This window comes from Heterocephalus glaber, unplaced genomic scaffold (genome assembly GCF_053883595.1).
Source record: "Heterocephalus glaber isolate CG9 unplaced genomic scaffold, H.glaber_assembly_v1.0 deba00001428, whole genome shotgun sequence".
Classification (NCBI taxonomy): Eukaryota; Metazoa; Chordata; class Mammalia; order Rodentia; family Bathyergidae; genus Heterocephalus; species Heterocephalus glaber.
In genome coordinates, this window is record NW_028258293.1 from 33,247,980 (window position 1) to 33,261,404 (window position 13,425).

At 43.3% G+C, this 13,425-nt stretch overlaps 1 protein-coding gene and 1 long non-coding RNA gene across 33 annotated transcripts in view; one reads left to right on the plus strand and one right to left on the minus strand.

Annotated features, from left to right (window-relative positions):
- The window catches only part of Tenm4 (teneurin transmembrane protein 4), a 2,854,999-nt gene that overhangs the window by 107,296 nt on the left and 2,734,278 nt on the right, over positions 1-13,425 (minus strand). For 29 of the 32 annotated variants that reach the window (XM_087211381.1, XM_087211391.1, XM_087211392.1 and 26 more), the window contains 2 exons: positions 10,878-11,063; positions 3,317-3,343 (listed from right to left, as the gene is read on the minus strand). In XM_087211381.1, the coding sequence (XP_087067507.1) occupies positions 3,317-3,343; positions 10,878-11,063 (213 nt within the window). The remainder of the gene's footprint in view (positions 1-3,316; positions 3,344-10,877; positions 11,064-13,425) is intronic. The other 3 variants (XM_087211378.1, XM_087211380.1, XM_087211395.1) reach the window with 1 other exon arrangement.
- Positions 3,153-10,664, plus strand: LOC110346701 (uncharacterized). Its single transcript, XR_015451359.1, has 3 exons — positions 3,153-3,372; positions 8,514-8,653; positions 10,531-10,664. It is a non-coding gene; the product is annotated as an uncharacterized LOC110346701 (long non-coding RNA).

The window sequence follows — 13,425 nt, forward strand, 5'->3', positions numbered from 1 at the left end:
GCCACTATTTCACGCTTCCAGCACACTGTCCTTCTGACAGCGATTATGCTAAGTATAATGAAGTGATCAACTTCTGCAATTAATATAATGGCTTAACTCCCTCCTTAGAATGTAAACTCCAGAAAGGCAACTTGGGGCCGAATCTAGTGCCCTGGCTAATCTACCAGTTTCTCAATATGTACTTGTTGAAATGAATCAGTGGGTGAAGAGAACTAGATTCTTGTATCTTCTGCCTGAATTGTAGGAATTGGGAAAGTTTCTTTCCTTCCTTTGGCCTCAATTTCTGCTTCATGACATGAGAATTTGGATGAGATAATCAATGAGGTCCTTCTAGCACAATTGACCTCGCAGAGAATGTCAAAACCTTGATTCAATGATTCCGCTCTTAAATTCAAGAAACTTTACAAGACATCCACTAGATGCCAAACCTTCTGTTAGTTAGTGGAAGTAAGGAGACAAGATGTATCTCCAGTCCTCAAGAATATTCTCCTTATCTATACCCTACTTTGTTCCAGAGAGGATTTAAGTTGGGTCTTAGAATCTTACATACTTAGAGTGAACTTTGTGAAATACTGCTTCTAAGAGGTCCTCAAAAAGAACCTTCTGTGGTCAAATATGTTGGGAAAACATTACATCCCATATTCTTACCCTAGAAGGTCACACCGAATGGAATGTCAATGTATTTATTAAAGAAATCTGCTTATTTGATTATCAGAACATTTTCCAATTTGACTGTAGGATTCTCCCCTCTCTGCTATCCCTGTCAGATTCATTCTATTCCATGTGCTGCAATTGGCCAGTTATCTTTGAAGGCTCTAAAAGATTCACCATCAGCGGCCTAGTGCTTACATTCTGTGCTGCTCAGAGGCTGCTAGGGGAGGCAGGTGTTCCCAGGGAAGGAAGCTCCCACGATGGAGCTGCAGGGATGCTTTATTCACAGTCAATTTCTTCAAATGGACCAGGTTATACCCTGAGGGCCTGTGCTGCCCCATTGGTTTCAGAGGGACCTCAGAGTACCTGTGCATGAAATGAGGTTTATCTCCATCCAGCAGTTTGCTTCTGGAATAATCGCACCCCCATCAGCCAGCTCAAGGAAGCCTCCTCCAGGGAGACTTGCTGACTTTCTTAAAGCAATATGCCTATCCTTCCCCCTAGTGGAAGCTCATTAATTCCACAAACCCTGGAGCTCATCAATAATTCAGAGACCCAAGTGACATTAACAATCCCTTCTGGAAGGGCTCACACCAGGCATTTGCTGGAGCCAAAATAATGTAGTTTAAGGTTTAGAGAAGGGCTAAACTTTTCAAAAGAAGCATTGCCCTTTAAATGACAAGGGACCGCTTTATCTTCAAGTTCTGCTTAAGCTTATGAAGAAGCCCCCTCGAAGCTAGCATCAGGTGTGACCAAAAGACTTCCAGAATCCTTGAAGGTATTTATTTTTTAGTTAAGTAACAAGAGGCCTTTGCTATACATCTATCATATATCAAATGCCTCCCCTTTTATGTTTCCCTTTCTGTCCCTTGAACTTTTTCATCTTTACATTCATTTCTCCATACAAGGTCATTATCTTTTCTTACCTACATAACTGCAATAATCTCCTAATTGGCCTTTTTGTCCTCAATACTTCCCATCAGTTTTTCTTTCACAATATAGTCAGATATTTTTCCAAATCACAAATATATGTCATTTAGCTTTTAAAAACCTTCAGTGGCTCTGTTACATCCTGTACTAAATTTCACAGTCTAAAAGCCTCTTCCTAACCTGGTGGTGGTTTCCTTCCTAATAGCCCCTGCACTTCCCCTATCATTCCCATCATTAAACTAGGTTAAAATTATTTTAGCGTCTTTCCTGCTAAACTGCAGGCATTCCAAGAACAGGGGCCATTTCTGCTGTGTTGTATCCACATTTCCTGGCACTTGAGGGGTTCAATATACTTGTGTGAATATTTTTTACTTTATCTCTACCAATACAATTGGAAAGAGAGAACAAGTCTGGCTTTTCTTTGGACTGCAAAATACATGCTTTCCTCCAACAAGTCCTGAGCATGCATGGTGCAGATCTCTGAATTCTTTTTTAGAATTAGTACCCCAAAACCAGGACATCATTCAGAGAACAGACTTGATTTTAGCCAAGAAACATTTGCCTTTTAAAGGAAGTTATGATTCATTGACCTAATCCAACCATGGTTCTAGTGATGATATTTTTCTGAACTACAGAAATTAATCTCACAAATAAAGTCTTTCTCCAAATTAAGGGCAAGAACAAGAATATGATGATAGACTAGTGTAACTCATATTTATTGAACATCATTCTTGTTCATGTGGTAAGCCTTTAAAATTTATTATTTCACATAATCCTCATGCTAACCCTATGAGGTCGATCCTGCTATAGATTAAAGACTCTGAAGTGAAGTGACTCACCAAACATCACTCAGTTTGTCAAGTGCGGGTTTGAGCTGAGGCTCAAACTTTGGTGGTCTGGCTACAGAGCAAGTGTGCGTAACCAGAGAACAAATGTTTTGTGTCACATGCGATGTGAGGGCTTGAGGATGAAAAAAATAAATGTGACATGATATTTCTCAGGGAGTTTACAGTCTTTTAAAAGCACACATATCTGATCATTCTGAGACTTACTCACAGAGCAATAAGGTCTATTTTGAAATTGGACATCACCTAAAGCATGTAAATGTATAAAATGTCATGAGTTACTTTGCCTTTCAGAAATAGTCTTCAAAGATAAAACTTACCAAAGCCAGAGACCTCCTCTGAAAAGGAAAACAAACAACAAACAAATAGACCATCCATGCCTGGGGCCAGAGTCTTGTTTCCCCTTGTCAGCAGAGCCTGTCATCTGTGCCTAGCACAGTAGGGGGCTCCATGCATGGCTGCTGGATGAATGGACACAACAGCGACAGAATGTTACTTTCCTTAGGATTTCTCAGCTTGCTCTTGGGTCTCTTCCTCTCTCAGGCCAGCCAGCCTGGTACCCAGCATCTTATTTCTGATGGACCAAGGGCCACAGGGAACACCCAAGATGACATAAGATGGAGTGGAAAGGGTGAAGGGTGTGTGTGGGCAGGGAAGGACAACAGCACAATGGTGATGTCACAAACAGATCTGAGTGACAGAATGACACTCCAGGCATATCAACCACCTTGTGACCAAAAACCCACCCAAGTTGGGCAGTGAATACTGTGACAAAGCTGGGGCCGTGGCAACATCTAGACATATACATTTTTATATACATATTTCTTCTTTTATGTTCATACACAGACACACACAAAGACAACCAGAAAATAGAGGAAGGAACACCATACCTTTAACTACCCTATCCAGATAGTGCGCTTGGGAGATAAAAGACAGGACATTTAAGGTATGACCAAATAAATTCAGTGCTGCCTGCCAGATAACCATGCCAGGTGCTAAGGAGACACAGAGTGATATGCCCCATGTTTGGGACAGGCCTTTGCCATGTGAGAAAAATAAAACAACGACAAGATGGGAGAGAAGGAAGGAGAGCAAGCACATTCTCCAAGAAAGGCCAAAAGGAACATCAATTCATTCTGGGATCCAATGATTGGAAATGTGATCATATAAACAAGAAGACATATGGGTAAAGGAGACAGGAGAAAGAATGGGAAGCTGCACAAGTGGCCACACTCCTGCTCTGTCAGGTTTGTCCAAGTTTATGGAAAACTAGAACTTAGCCCCGTGTCCACCCAGAGCAGCACACAACCTCCCACAAGGGGAAGAGCTACACGAAGAACAAGCTGTCTGGACAGAGGTGTTCTCAAGAGGTTGGAATTTAGAAATATGCAAACTTTGGATAATCTCTGTTGGCACTGGGAAGTGGGCTGAGTCTTTGGCCAAATATACCACTAGCTTGTCTGTTTGCCATTCTTAAATTTTTCATGTACACATGGGCCCACATAACTTGAATGCAGAATGTCTGGTGCTTCAAGTAAGATGCAATCCTACCTTGTGTATCTTACATAGAATGTGAGGCATAGATCAATGGATGTCACTGTCAAAAAAAATAAGAAAAAGAAAAGAAAACTTGACCAATTCTCAGTGCTTATTAACTCAAAAGACAAATGACATATGTTTTGCTTTCCAATGCAGGGGCTGTGTTCAAGCCTTGAATTATTCGGCAAACTAAGGATTTGTATATTTGTGAGGATGAGTATTAAACATTGCTCTGGCATAAACTGAGTGTGCATGGATGGGGGTGCCTGTCTATGTTCCGAGCAGAGCTGGCCTCTACGCCTTTCCCATAAGGCTGCTTTGAGGACTCCCTCTTGCCTCTCTCTTTACTCCTACCCCTTTGTGTGCTTCCACAAAGGCTACACAGATGGCTACTTCCTCCTGTACCTGAGCTAGGCTTTCAGCTAGGCAGCACCCATCCTCAGCTCCATTTCACATGTGAATCGAAAGTCCACAGGATAGCATTGGGCTGTAATAGTGTGGCCTGATCTGAAAGCCCTAAGATTCCATAAACAACAATAACATTCTTTATTTTGTCATTAGAAAAATGAATTTTATTTTTTCAATCCTCTGGACAGAAAGACACTATTGCTATATATATGTATGTGTGTGTGTGTGTGTGTGTGTGTGTATCTGTGTGTGTGTGTGTGTATTTGCTTTAAAGGGCTGGTGGGTAGGAAGCTCTGTTTTTAGTTCAGGTGTCCATATGGTCGCTGTTTCAAGATGAAATATGCTTTTGGAGGCTGCAGTGCCACGTGAAAATGGGAAGAGATTTAACAGGGCCTGCACGTGTCCCTTCTCTCTTACAGAGGTCATGGAGCCCACAGGATAGCAGGAAATAAGATAATGTGAAGGAGAGTGGCTTATTAAGCAGGAGCGAATAAACAAAGCTGTGGAATGCCAAACACAGGGACTTCCCACATGAAAAAAATGAAACATAGGGACTGCCCTCATGAAAAACAGGCTAGGAAACATCTCTGGCTAAGGGCAAGACTTCCTTGATTCTTAGTTTCTTTATTACATTAGTCTTAGATAAGTATATTCATTTAATTTTACAAAATGATCTAAAATTTCTTAGATATTATCTCCCAGGATGTTAGGGCTTTGCCATCAAAGAACAAGACCGCATGGGATCTCCAGGCTTGGGTGGTTTTCTTAGCTCTCAAGTCTGTAGAGTCTTTGGGAAAGTCCTAATTATAAATTCTTACAATGACTCTGAGCCTAGTAAAATAAAAGAGGTGGAGTGAGCCTCAGTTTCAATCCCAGGAATGGGTAGGCTAGATTAATCATGGTCATTGGAATCCAAATGACCATACCACTGTGCAGCCTCCATACTGAGGGAGTTCTCTGAAAAGAAAGCATCTTTGTCTCTAAACTTGATAGTGATCTCATGGCTCTGATGGTTAGTGAAGATTAAATCTACTCTGTAGGATAATCTCCTGAAAGGCAGGACTGACTTCAGAGAGCTCTCTCATTCTCTCTTTAAATGTCATTTCATTTAAAAAAATTATGTAGTTATAATGATCTCTATTAAATGCAAATATGTTTTTAATACCTTTAAAAATGCTTGCTTATTTTACCAGTCCACAGGAAGCAATAGAAGCCAAAAGTGATTGAGGTAGGCTTGGGAAAAATCAACATTGTGAATTTTCAGGAGATAAGTGAGGACATTCAAAATTTCAAACCCTGACTCTGCAAATCAAAAGGGATTCCTGTGCTACAAAGCTACATTGTGAATCCAAAAGCTGATAACAGCCAGTCAATACCAGGTCCAAGAGATTTCTGGAAATGGAACAGAGCTTCCTTATCTCTGGCTATTGAAAATGGAAGTGACAACTGGGTCTTTGAAGTCCAATGGCATTTATTTATAAAAGGGATATACAGAGGTCCATAGTTGTTGCTGCTATTGCTTGAAAATCTTGATACATATGTTTTTGAGTATAACCTTTAAAATCTGTGTTTTGAAGTACCAACTTTGAAGAAAAGATGATGCAAATTCCTAAGTTTGCATTATGGAAGATAGATTCAGAAGACTTCACAAAATTCCTGTATCTTTCTCCTTAGGACTCCAGGATGAGGGTATTAGCAGTACAGTCATCTTTCCTCATGGGCCATATTTATTTCTTTGCCATTGCACAAATGCTTCCTAAATTCCTACTATCTTCCTGCATTCATCTGAGAAGCAGGGGCAGTGTTGGCATATAGGTGTTTATGATACAGACTCTGAGATTTTGGCATGAGGTTCCTCTGAGAACTCTTAGGTCTCTTTGGCATTTCTGTGACCACCAATATGAAAATTTCCACCAGTGATTTGTCTGCACCAACAAAGGCTTCCAAGAGTTTCTCTCGGGATAAAGAAGTTTCAGAGTCCCTATCAAGGTTATGAAGAACATGGGAAGATGCTTTTCACTCTTTCCCTCCAAGAGCCTCAGGTCAACTCTAACAGCTGCATCATTACTCCATGTTAGGCCAGATGAAACAGGGATCAATACTGAAGGTGGTATGTGTGGTGGTTATAATCACCCGGACTTGGGAGACAAGGCACCAAAGAGATGTTCTTGTTAACATCTTGGATACATTCCTGCTCTTCTTTCTTCGGTGAATAAGTGGCCAATGGAACCCACCCTGAAAGGAACCTACAAATCCCAACAGCTTTCCTCCAGTGTCCCACCCCTATCACGTGTGTGCTGCAATCTCCCAATGAAATCAGCAGTTAACTCACACTGTGATAGCTTGAGGTAGATCCCTGTATGCCTTCTCTCTTTTCTTGTCACCATTTGTCCTGTTGGATCTCAGCTTTTGAGGAGGGATAAGCGTAGGGTTATCACACAAGTGCTGGTATTTCATGGGCAACTTGTGAGCTCTTGATGAAGAATTGTCTGATTACAAAAAAGAAACCTCACCACTATCATTCAAAAGTGGACAAAACACTCCAAAAGATTCTGTGGCTTTCTTTATAAATTCCCTTTTTCATGAGGTCTGGTTTTGCTCACTCAAGTAATTGCATCATTGGAGTATTATTTTGATCTTTACTCCCAGAGGAGGCTTTTGTTTAAGAATCAGGATTTATATGATTGGACAGCTTTCCTGAAGTTGAGTAAATAATTCTGTGTATCTGGTATCTTGAACAATCACAGCTTTGGGGTCAAGGCTGGAATTTTATAAATGTAATCAGAAGCTGGCATTGCGCACACATGTTTTGAGACTTCATAGATGAGGGGCATTGAGATGAATAAAATAATCATCATAGAATTGATCCAAAATGTTAGCAGTGTTTTTAATGAAATTGGAAAAAAATTAAACACCTTCTTAAATTTAACTGTGATTTTCAGATTTTGCTACGGAAATCAAAGGTCAAGCCCTGAACTTAAGGGGTCTGTAAAAATTTCTGGAAAAGACATCCAAAAATATGCTTTTGAAGACTGTGTTGACTTTACACTTGAGATATACATCCAAATCAATCCATCTTACCTTAAATTCTAGACTAGAAAAACTGGGTTCCATATATGCAAGTAGGACTGGTAGTGTTAAGGAAGCAGACAAAAAATAAAGAACCCCTTTTTCCTTCATGTAATATTGCTAAAAGCAAGTGAATCAGCTTCAGGCTGATGAGTGTTCAGTTCTTTGGGCAGAAGAGAAGAGGGCTAGAATTTCTTACCCTTGGGGATCTCTTTCAGCCACTCTATTCTGTGATGCACAGGGAGAGAAACTGAGACCCAGGCAGTCATGTGTCCTTCCCATGGCACTTTCACTATAAACTTTTCTTCCAGATGCAAAGAGACAGCATTTCCTAACAGAAGGCATTAAGTTTCAAACTGAAGTGCTCTTGCCATTTGGGAAAAAAATACTGTCGTTAAAGAGGATGCCGCTTTCAAGTTACCTCTCCTTTTGAAAACCACCCTCTTTTGAGAAAAATCAAAAATTCTTCCATGAAAGATAAGGGAGGGGGACAAAGCCTCCAAAAGAAAGTATTTAATTCCTACTATAATAATCTGCTCTGGGAAGTATCACTGGGGTAAAAACGTTCTTACACTGGGGACTTGGCCATAAGGAGCCTAGATTCTTCTAGGCTCTTCTCTGAACCCTTCATTCTTTCTGTAAGGTAATCAAGGCATCCTCTCCTGTTTGTGGAGGCAGCAGTGTATAAGGAAACAGAGCCTCCTCTCTTTTGTTTCCACTACCTGGAGGTCTCTGAGTTGGTGTCATGGATACCAGGTCTTCTTCTGGTGTGGGAAATGGGTAGACTGCAGTGTAGGAAGTAGCTGATTGGTAGTAACTTACAGTGTAAAAATGAAATTTGATAACAAGAAAACATTTAACAATTCAGATTTCTAACTTTTCACATCAGCAGTTATTTTCTTTTTCTAAATGACCCTCACAGGAAGTGAATTTCCCTGGAAACATACGGAAACACTTGTTATCATCAAAGATTAAAAAAGGATCTCTTCTCATTTCTATTTCAATGAGAAAAGAGAAGGCATCCACCACTGTTTCTTTAATTTTCATTCCACTTTCTTCTCTATCCTATAGGGGTGTTGAAGTGTTCCTTCAGCTGAGGTGTTGGGTTTCTCGTGGGGATGCAGCGAGCCACAGCAGAGATCCACAGACAGAAGATTGCCATGCAGGAAAATCAGACAAGGACAAAGAAAATGCACACCAGACTATGAAAGGTAATAGAATTCTGAGCCAAAGTCCTTTCATCTGAACCACTGTAACTAGTCCATTATGTCTTCAATGTCCTATGACATTTTTCTGGTATTTAAGGCTGTCAACCTTCCTTTTATATTGTGCACATTTACCTTGATGCATTTCCTACATGCAACTCTGAGGAGGAAAGTTTCTTCAAGACTGACAACAGGGTGAGTGGGGGAGGTAGAGAGAATGGTCTGACTCCTTGAGATCAAAATAAATGGGACCTTCTTAAGGCCAGGTTACCAGATGTAGCCCAGCCTTCCCATAAGCACTATCATGAATTATCTATGACTGGACTAAGGTCCCTAAGTCACTAGTCATTTGACTCAGATGAGATGTTTTGTCTCCTAAGAGTCGAACATTTATAAATTTTTTGGAATTTGGTATGACAAGCTGAGGAGTCTGTGAGCAAGAGGAGTGAAAACAGAATGTGCTGTCCTCAGGCTGATTTTTTTAAAAAATAGCAATGGGCCATCTTCTGAGCTGGGAGTCTGAAAGGTCAGTTCATCCTCAGTTATGCAGAAAAATGGAGAGGAGAAAGCACAGTGTAAAGAGGGTGCATGGGATGGCTCAGGCCAGTTCTCTGTAAGAGGTTTCCAGGACCATGGTAAGGTAGGATGACACTGACATAACGAAGTCATCTCTCAGTGTGCAGTAACATAACGTGGTACATTCTGCTGTGGAGGAGCAGGGAGAACTGTCACCCTTCACTAGGGAGGGCCTTTGTTAGGAGTGGGGGGTGCACAGAGTAGGAGATTAGGAGAGGAATGCACTGCATCTGAAAAATAAAAAGGCGCAGCTTGGGGGAGAGAAAGGAGCCTGAGTGGAAATCTGGGCTTTGTCCTGTGAGGACTGCAGAGTAGACAGCTGGTGAGGAGAAAACCAGGCTGCAATTCCTGCTGTACCTCTTTAAGTTACATGACCTTTAGCCTCAGGTCTCTGTAAAGAAGAAAGTAATCCATGCCTCTTCACTCTGCTAGGAGTACAGAATAAAGCAGTTCTAGCTTTTAGCACAGTGCTTGGTATACAGTAAATACTCAAAAAAGTAGAGCCATTGTTATTAAAAATGTAAGGTATGCAATGGCCATTTATACAGTGATGGTTCAGGGGCAGGGATCAAAGATATAAACTAATCCTTGGTGGCAAATGGCAAAAGGAAAAGAATGAGGACTAAAAACCCCACAAAAGATAAAAGGTAGCTCCATTTGCTTAAAATTCCTTTGTCCCTGTCAAAAGCTTAAGGGATTGTCTTCCAGTTTTTATAAGAGCTACAAGGTCACTTTTGGGGCCACAGAGGCACCTGGAAACCTGCTTTCTAAAGCCATGTGCTCACCATCTGATTATAGGCCTTTCCTTGAAAAAAAAATGCCAAGGGAAGGAGTTAAAACACACATATACAAACCAGTTGATTCAATAAAGAGCTTTCGGTGAGTGTTCTTTCCAGGATAATAAACCAAGCAAAACGTCTGGCTGTGTTTAAAATCAACAAAACCAGCAGGAAAAGCAGAGAGATGGGGAATGAAGTGATCAGCTTGTTTTTAAAGCTGCCAACAGTGCTGCTTCAGCAGGGGCCCTTGCAGAGGAGCCCCCAAGAGAGGAGACAATGCAGACAGGACAGAAGCTGAGGACAGGGGAGGGCAGAATGCAGGATGTGGCTGGGGCCTGTGGAGAGCTTTCTGGGGATTCCAGCCTCTGTGCCGGCCTCCTAGGTCAGATGGTGAGGAGGGCTAGGGCCAAGCCTGAGTTGTCCCAAGCAGATAATACAATTGATAATAATGGCTACATGGATTGAGCACTCCACTAGTGCCAGCCTCTGCTAAGCTCTTCATGTCGCTTATTCTCCCCATCTTATAAGGAAACTGAGGCTGAGAGAGGTGATGGGACTTGCCTACAGCCGCTAAATGGCAATCATCTGCTTCATTCCTGAGCACAAAGCTCTACTACATTTAGTCCAGGTAAGGCTAAACAGCAAGGCCTGCTCACCAACTAACTGGGATCTGGGAAATGCAAATTGGGACGAATAAGGTAGAAAATGCTAAATTGTGAATGAATTTAAATCCAATTGATGTCTAGGAAAAGCCATTCATAATGTCACCAGATGAAAGGACTTTTGGCCCCTTCCCACATGCGATGGGGGTCCAGGGCCCAAAAGACACTGGTGTCCCACAGACTACGCGAGTTCTCGGCCTGTGGCCGCCATACCAATGGTGCAGTGCTCGCCGTTCCAGCCCACGCTGCACTCGCACTTGCCGTCGCGGCAGGTCCCATGCTCGGCACAGCGCGGGTGGCAGGCTCGCTGGTCACACGCTGCCCCCATCCAGCCATCTTCGCAGCGACAGGTGCCCCCAACGCAGACACCGTGGCCACCACAGTCCGCAGCGCAGATCTCTGTGGGCAGGGGAAGCAGGTAGGGAGCAGGCCCCGGAGGGGAGAGGGGCGAGGGAGGAGAGAGAAAAAGACAAGATCTGAGCAACTTCTTGTCAGGAACAAGCGTCACACTTGGCTACCTACCCAGGCTTCTGTGAGTGGCTGGGATTCCAGAGGCTTGGGGGACTAATCTCCATGGACAATGACCCTCAAACAAGAACAATTCTCTGGGCAGAAGCCTGCTTCGAGCCCATTTCCCCATCAAAATGGGAGGGATTGAAAGGGCTCTGCTCTATTTGCTTTTCCTTCTTGCCAGCCTCTCTCTGCTTTTGTGCTTGCCACTTCCAAAGGGGACCGGCTTTCCCAACAGATGTGAGAAAAAGTCAAATTTAATTAAAAACCGGTAATGTGTGAAAACAAAGTGAGGATGAGTCTCTATTGCCAAATGAAGGGCTTGCAGGTCTGGTTGGGGTGTGTGAAGAGCTTGGGGCCTGCATGGGACTAGAGCTTTGACTCTAATTGGGGAAGGTGGGGGAGGCTGGACTCCTGCACCCTGGGTATACTCTGGGTTGTGGTCCAAAACTTGCAGTTTGTTCTGTGCTTTTGCTGAGTTTATTCTCTATGCTCCAGCTTGCTGCTTCCTCCTCCAACTCCAAGCACCATCTAAATAGGCTTTCAGATCCAAAGCAAACAGCTGGTAGTGGTGATGGTGGGAGCACTTCACGGCCACAGTGCAGTTGCCTGGTCCTTCACAAAGGCCCTTCTGTGAGACTGTGCAGAACATACAGGGCCTGATTCACAAGCCTTATGGGCTCTAGGCCAGCAATGGCTTTGTGCTTGGTGCAGGCAGAGGTTGTGAAGGTTCCAAAATGCAACTGCTCTTCAGGAAAGAGGCTGAGCGACTGTGTCTACAGATGCTCTCTGCCAGGGCTCTGATGGAGAGCCAGACTCGACTCTTAAGCCTCGTGGCCCAACAGTCTTCCAATTCACGTGTAAAGCCTAAAACTTTAGATTTCTTTCGAACTAAATCAGCTGGCACCTGTGTCAAGTTGCCTTTGGCCATTATCCCCTTCCATGTGGCAGTGGTGGTCTAGAAGCTGCTAATATTCTAGCTATTTTTGAAAAAAGAAAAGAAAATTAGATCTCAGAGGCTCAGACTTTCCTTACCAGCATAGTAGACAGTGGATAAAATGGTTGCAAATTAAAAAAAAAAATAGTAAGAAATGCTGTTTATGGGTGTTCTATGCCAGACACCCTGCAAAGCACATCACCTCAAAGGGCAGGTACAGAATTTCATACTTGCAGTCCTACCTCAGTTTTCTCAGCTGTCCACATGAGAGGGTGCTGCTGAAAGATGGGCAGACAACTCTGGCCTGGAGCAGGGACATGGGTTCTATGCCAGGTGCAGGAGCTTCTGATCCGTGTGCCCACAGGCAGGTGTCTTGACCTCCCTGAGCTATGGTTCCTGGACTAGGGAGGGTGGGCACCATGATGCTGCCTCACAGCAGCCCTCTGCTGACCTGGTGAGCTGTAGTGAGCACTCATTGAAGCAGACTGCACAAAAGGCCTTGGACAAGATCAAGTAACTCTAGACAGTATTCCTAAAATTGAGGTCAGGACATTGAGCGTTAGAGTGGGAGTCCAAAGAGGTTTGTGTAGTCCATGCCTGCTTTGCCACTGAACTGCTAGGCAACCTTGAGAAGGAAGGTTACTACCTCTCTCTGGGTATCAGTTTCCTCATCTATTTTAGGGGGAACCTGATGGTATGCAAGGTCCTCTCCGGCTCTAAGACTGCAGGGTTCTACAGTACAGTTACCCCCATGTTACACATATTCCATCCCCAAGGCTTGGCTCACACGCCCTGCCTCCTCTAAGTCTACTGTGATTCACCTTGTGGTTATTCTCTTGCTCCTTCCCAATCCATATTGCATGTCACAGTGATTTTCTGTTTCTGTGCCTATCTCACTGTGAGGCCAGGAACACCCTGAGGCTGGGGCTCCTTCCTTTGATCACCTCTACCCCTGGTACCAGCACAAGTCCTGGCATAGAACATACCCCTTAAAGAAGGCTTGTTCAATAATGCTGAACCAGGGTGTGCCCATGGCAACAGGTGAGAGAGGAGGAAAAGCAATTTGTGCACATGCTGCTCAGTGAGGCCTATCTGTCTGCTCCTTCCTAGTGACCTGTCTGGATGAAAATGTCTTACATGAGTGTGGGGCTGTGAAACTAAGAGGCACTGCATCCAGCAACCCTCCAAGAAGATGTTCAAGCTCCCTTCAGAAGTGTCTTAGGTTTTCCTAAAGACAGAGTGACAACCTCCAGGGCCCAGGCCTCCTTAGCTCCTATCTGAAACTACCACCTCTTCTGTACAGCACTGAAAAGG